Source organism: Odontesthes bonariensis, chromosome 11, assembly GCF_027942865.1.
Source record: "Odontesthes bonariensis isolate fOdoBon6 chromosome 11, fOdoBon6.hap1, whole genome shotgun sequence".
Classification (NCBI taxonomy): Eukaryota; Metazoa; Chordata; class Actinopteri; order Atheriniformes; family Atherinopsidae; genus Odontesthes; species Odontesthes bonariensis.
In genome coordinates this window covers 3,694,188-3,700,538 of record NC_134516.1, presented here as the reverse complement: position 1 = coordinate 3,700,538, position 6,351 = coordinate 3,694,188, and the positions used below count along the sequence as shown (strand labels likewise).

The following is a 6,351-nucleotide window of genomic DNA, read 5'->3' as shown; positions in this document are numbered from 1 at the left end:
AAATCAAATGCTGAATGACAGACAAATAATCTGAAAATGCGTCTGAAAATAATCAGACGCAGGGTAGCAAAACATGATGGGCGTGAAAACGAAAATCAGAAAATCAGCTCGGCGCATGGGCAAAGTAGCAATTCTCGACAAGCAGGAGAAATCGACTGAACACCGGCGTCTATCGTATTTCCAAACCAAGAGGGACCCGCTCCCCTAGTACGGCAGCCTCGGCGGATGCGTTCCCATAGAAACTGCGCTCGCGCGTCCCGCGCATAGACTGCCCATAATCATTTCGCCTCCCGCGAAATAGATGGTAAAGTTCCTCACTTATCATCGGCCAAGCCGGCTAGTGAGTTTTTTTTTAATACAAGCCAAAAATAACTTTCACCCGCATTTGGCTGGTGTTCATTTTGAGCCCCGATTACAACTCATCAGTGCTGAGAAGAATATTATTATCACCTGTCTTTTGGCCTCTCGCAGAGACACAAAACGACATGGGATAATCTATTCAAAAGCACCCAACCAGCCCCAAACTCGGAGAAACTCTGTTAACAACTCTGTTGTTTTATTCTCCAAAGATGGACTTTTTCAAGGGAAAACTCCTGCTTTAGTAACTTTTCATTCGCCTGCTTTTTCTTTCCTTGCAAAGTAGTCATATTTCTACAACAAAGGCTGATATTTGGCTTTATTTTACCAAACTTACCTGCCGCTCAAATTACAATCAGTCTGATTAAGATCCAAGCTAAACTATGCCACCTGCTTACAGTGTTGAAACACAACTCAGAAATGCACATTTCACAAACCAAAGATGGGATGAAACTGAAACCTTAAGTATGAAAACGGATCACTTTGGGTCTCTTTATGCTCGCTCCTGTTTAGCAGCCATGTGTGGATGGGACGTGCCGTACTTTAAACGCTACAGAAGCTCAGCTCGTGGCATCACTCACCCACAGGAACTACAGCTCAAAGCTGTTTTCAGTCATTTTGCTCATATTCTTCATTGGAGCTTTTATTTTCACACACTTGGCTTCTATTCATTCGGACGTGCTGCAGCGTGGAGATAAAACTATTTCCGGTGCAAATAAAAGCACAATTCAGGCAAATTCACTTCAGTTTTATTTTTACATTATATTTATAAATCACAACAAACATCATCTTAGGAGGCTTCTAAAGGTAAAGTCCTGAATTACAGCACTGATGGCAAAGCCCAGACATCCACCTATAGTTCAGGGTATCAAGCACATATTTCAGAAATATGCTTTCATGTCAACAAGCACACTGCAAATTATTTCATCTCATTTTTAAACTTTTTTTTTTTACATAGAAATTCTGCATTCAAAGTATCAGTTTGTCACATGTGCAGCAAACTAACTGCAGCTGACAGCAACTGAATGGTCTCAGTGTGAAGCTTTGGCTGGAAACACACAGAAAAACAACACCCTGGAAGAATGGCAGCTTCCATCTTTAAAGGACCGGAAGAGGAAGAAGTTTCCAAGGAATCATTCAGAAGAGTTTCACACAGAAACTGACTGAATCCATGAATCTGAAAAGGTGTTTCTGAGTGAAAGAGACAGACATGAACAGCCTGAACTATCTGTTCAGCAGGGATTCTCTGACAGGAGGACACTCTGTGTACTCAGCACAGAGACAACCAGGAACCAGGTGACCAGAACCCAAACCCAGGATGCAGAGGTTCTTCAGTGAATGTGGTGCTGAAGGTGTGGAGGTGGATCAGTGTGTCAGAGGAGACTCTGTAGAAGGACAGAGTGCCAGCAGGACGGTCCACATACACTGCTGCTCTGTTACAGACAGAGGAGGAGGAGGAGGAGGAGGAGGAGGAGGAGGAGGAGGAGGAGGAGGAGATGGATGTTTCTCTCTCATTGTGATAGACAGAGTAATAACCTCCATCAGAGCAGATCAGACTCCAGGACTGATCATTCCCTCCAAACACACAGTCTCTGTCTCCTCCTCTCCTGCTGACTCCTCTGTAACTCACTGATATAATAACTCTTCCTCTCCACTCGACCTCCCAGTAACAGCGACCAGTCAGAACATTTCTACACAGCAGCTGAGGACACCTGCCATGAAACCTGTCTGGATGATCAGGATATGACTGATCCTCTCTCACACATGTCACCTTCCTGTTGCTGTCAGACAGTTTCAGTTTCCTGCTCACTGTGTTTGTGTCGATTGTGAGTCGGCAGGAATCTGAAGGAGAGAACAAACACAGTCCAGCTGCAGTTATTGATCCATCATCTGTTCACTTTGATCAATGAGTGATGTGACAGTGTGGCGATGGCTGGATGTCATGAATCAGATGAAGAACACACTCACACTTCCTCAGCCCTGGTGTCAGCCATCGTTCTCCAGCAGGCTCCACCCTGAAAGCAGGAAAATAACTGTCACATGTTTCAGGACTCCAGAAATAGCATCTAGAATGAGCCGGTCCCATTCCAGCTGATGCTGGAGGAACGGTGGAGCACATGCTGCCAGTCATAGCCATATATTCTGCTTCTGTCCCAAAGTAAAGACACTCTGGGGAGAGCTATCTGATGCTCTGTACCTCGGGATGCTGCTGTGGCTCTATTAGGAGTGATGCCTAAAGGGCTGAATGGGAGGCCAGAGAAACATCTGTAAATATATTACTCACAGCAGCACTGAGCTGCAGAACTATTAGATGGCTGAACCCCCCCTTCATATAACATCTGGATCCAGAAGGTTTGGGGCCTCCATCAGATGGAGCACATTACAGATCTATGAAGGCTCCTAAAGTCCATCTTTACTAACCGCTGGAGTCCTGTCGGCTCTTTATGAGACAATGAGCCTGCTTAGCCTTCCTGCTCTGCCACCTGTTTCCCATCATCCACACAGAGCCTCACAATGTTTCAGTGCTGCTCTCCTCAGCACTTATTTCTGTGTGGGCTTGTACATGTGAACGTCTGAATGTGTATATTTGATTTAACATATTTAATGTGGCCCTGTGATGGAAGGCGACCTGTCCAGGGTGAACCCCGCCTCTGGCCCCGCTGGGAGGGGCTCCGGCCCCCCCGACGGAGTCAGCGGGTGGAGAAGGTGGATGGATGGATGTTTCATGCATTTCATTGGGAGTGGATATTTGTTCTGTTGGTCTCTTGTTTGCTTTTGATCTTAATTTGGATATAATGTGTGTAATTATCATCTCCAGCTGGATAGAGAAAAGTGCAGAAACTGAACGTCGGCGCTGAAAACCCAATAAAAAACAAGTTCAAACTAAATGTTTTCTGCAGTCAGATGATGGAGATGATGAAGTTTCTGTCTCTGAATTCAACTCTTCACCTTTGGAAGAGTTTTCACTTTGATTTTTCTCTCCTTTCTGAAGCCAAATATGAGCTTTAAACACTGAGCTGAACTCTCTTCAGTCTCTGACATCATGGTCTCTCCTGATGGTCACATTGTTTCTGCTGACTCCTCCTCTCAGAAGGTTTCAGGGCAGCCAAACATCCAGATCCTCTCTCAGGACGCAGGTCTAACCCACATGTACGCATTTCCAGATGTACGCTGAACATGGTTCTAGAAATCTTTGTGCTAAGCTAGGCTAACATGTCCTGGACCCATCTGTGCGTCTGATCCAGGGTCAGAGGACCAACAGACACTTCTCACTGTTGTTCCTGCAGATGTTCTCCTTGGAGACCTCCTCCACAAACACCTGCTGTTCATGTCCAGCCAGCGTTGGTGCTGTGAGCAAAGGAAACAGGCTCCTACATGTGTGACTGTTCATGTAACACTCAGCAGGAAGCAGAAGCACAGGGCTGAGTGCAGCACAGAGAACATGTTCCCAGCTCTGCCTCCTCTATCAGACACTGTGGGTCATCAGGTGGGAACCTGAAGGTATGAGGTAACTTTGCACCCGTGTAAAACCCGTCCTTACCTCTGTGGGGTCGGACATCTTGAACTCCCGGCCGTCTCCGGTCCAGGAGAGGAACGTGTTGCAGGTGGAGTCCAGAAGAAGCTCCAGTAAAAACTGCCACAACTGGATGGGACCAGAACCGGAAAAACGTATGAACAAACTGATAAATGTGGTCACAGAAGTTTGCATCAACGTGTAATAATCAGTGTTTGCTCAAATATATTAAAAAAATAGGGCTGGGCGAGTTAACTCGTTACTATCGCGTTAACTTGTCAATTATTTAACGCCGATGAATATTTTATCTCACATTACTCTTTTTTTTTAAATGTAAAAATATATATATATATTTTTTTTACATTTAAAAAATGACTTTACATTTTGGCCAGTCTCCTCATCAAGTTTACATTTTTTTCTAAACTTGTAAATGGAGATAATCTCCCAAAGAAATTATTTTTAACAGTCTTTAGGCAGGAATTTTCTCAAATCTCCACTTGTAAAATTAGAGCATTCTCTAGGTAACACAGTAACATCTTTTAACATGTAATCAATTTTAACAACAATTTCAATATGAAATAATGCATACATTTTACTAAATAACATCATGAATTAAACGCTTGCCGACGATCTTGCTAGCAAACATTCTTGCTAGCAAACGATCTTGCTAGCAAACATTCTTGCTAGCAAACATTCTTGCTAGCAAACGATCTTGCTAGCAAACGTTCTTGCTAGCAAACATTCTTGCTAGCAAACGTTCTTGCTAGCAAACGATCTTGCTAGCAAACGATCTTGCTAGCAAACATTCTTGCTAGCAAACGAACTTTTTCTTTTTTTCCTCTCTTTGCTTTAAAAGATACAAAATAGTGCAAAAACATGTTTTTTAAAAAAAATACTTTGTTTTTTAAATACGCTAGCAAACGATATTTTTTTTCTTTTTTTCCTCTCTTTGCTTTAAAAGATACAAAAATAGAGCAAAAACTTTTTTTTTTTTTTTAATACTTTATTTTTTAAATACGCTAGCAAACGATCTTGCTAGCCATTAGCTTCACATATCATTGATATCACTCACCGGAGTTTCCACAGTAAGCTACCATTATCCAGCCCCGTCAATGTCAGCGATATACACCATGCAGCACTCCCTCTCGCACACTTTATCCTCGATTCTTTTTTTCTTTAGAATTTCCTCTGTGCTTTGCATCTCACCGCTCACATGGCTGGGCTCTCTCCTTATGCTCGGTTTGTTTTTTCCTTCCTCGTGCTTGTCCCTCACACACAAGCGCCGCCAAGGATCAAAAATTCACTGGCGCAGCATTAATCTATGCGTGAGCCGTAGCTACACTTTCAGTGTGCGGGTCCCACCTTCACCCACAGCTCATCGCCCACTTCAGTCTGATGCCAAATCGCGTGCTGATAAATTTCAACCTGTTTAGCTTTTCAAACAACTATTCAAACTATAACTTTCATACAGTTTAACTGCCAGAAAGAAATGATACCTTAAAATGTAGGAAAACGTGTCCTCTTTCACACAAAGTCACGCTCATTGAGCTCTGCCGCACATTTTTCTTACAAATTGCCTCTGAGCCCAGAGGTCGCCTCTACTTTCTGAACAGCGAGCGTTTGTTGGAGACAGTGGAGCGCAGCCTAAGTCATAGTGCAATTTTAAGCAGCCAAAGTGAGCGCGCACCTGTCAGAGACACAGGCGAGCCGCACGCGCTCCTGTTCCCGGGGCAACGCCTCGTACTTTTCTTTCTTTCTTTCAGACATTTCAATGTCCAATAAACTTCAAAACAGCCTAGACGTAACGATACCGCAGCGCCGCGGATCTTCGGCCGGTCTCGGGTAGCCGGCTTCGGCCGGTGCGGAGAGCCGTTCGTGACGGGGCTGGGGTGCGGCCGGAGGACGGTCGCCCCTCCCCTATCGCGCACCGCATGTTTGTGGAGAACCTGCTGCTAAATCACTTGCAGAGGCCCTGGAGCCTGGTGACTCTTAAAAAAAAAAAATAAATAAATTACATGGAGCTCTGGTCGGGAAGGACCAGAGCTCCATGCCCGGGAAGGGCTGCTTGAGTTCAGGTGAGTGTGCCTGGACCAGGCAGCCTGGTGACTTAAAAAAAAAGTGTTTTATAGTACCAGGGGCGTGGAGCTCCAGGCGGTGCGGACTGGATCGTTAGGCCGGGGAGGGGTGCTTAAGTGTGGGTACACAGGTGTGGATGGAGGGCCTGGAGCTCGTTTTTTTTTTTTTTTTATAGTACCAGGGGCGTGGAGCTCCAGGGGGTGCGGACTGGATCGTTAGGCCGGGGAGGGGTGCTTAAGTGTGGGTACACAGGTGTGGATGGAGGGCCTGGTGCTCGGTTCTTTATAATCTTTTTTTCTTCTTTTTACAATACCAGGGGCGTGGAGCTCCAGGGGGTGCGGACTGGATTCTTAGGCCGGGGAGGGGTGCTTAAGTGTGGGTACACAGGTGTGGATGGAGGGCCT

The 6,351-nt window shown here is 45.1% G+C and overlaps 1 protein-coding gene across 1 annotated transcript; it reads right to left on the bottom strand.

Moving 5' to 3' along the window:
* Positions 1-1,393: 1,393 nt before the first annotated feature.
* LOC142391163 (stonustoxin subunit beta-like) lies at positions 1,394-5,804 on the bottom strand. Its single transcript, XM_075476939.1, has 4 exons — positions 5,800-5,804; positions 3,899-4,000; positions 2,326-2,372; positions 1,394-2,199 (listed from the first exon to the last, which is right to left on the bottom strand). Exons 1-4 carry the CDS (start codon positions 5,802-5,804, stop codon positions 1,628-1,630), a joined length of 726 nt encoding a protein of 241 aa, XP_075333054.1. The 3' UTR covers positions 1,394-1,627.
* Positions 5,805-6,351: the final 547 nt, after the last annotated feature.

Coding starts and splice junctions, on each gene's coding strand:
- LOC142391163 (XM_075476939.1), bottom strand. Junction 2,373..3,898: donor AGATGTCCGACCCCACAGAG/GTAAGGACGGGT, acceptor TCCTGCTTTCAG/GGTGGAGCCTGCTGGAGAAC. Junction 2,200..2,325: donor GACACCAGGGCTGAGGAAGT/GTGAGTGTGTTC, acceptor TCTCTCCTTCAG/ATTCCTGCCGACTCACAATC.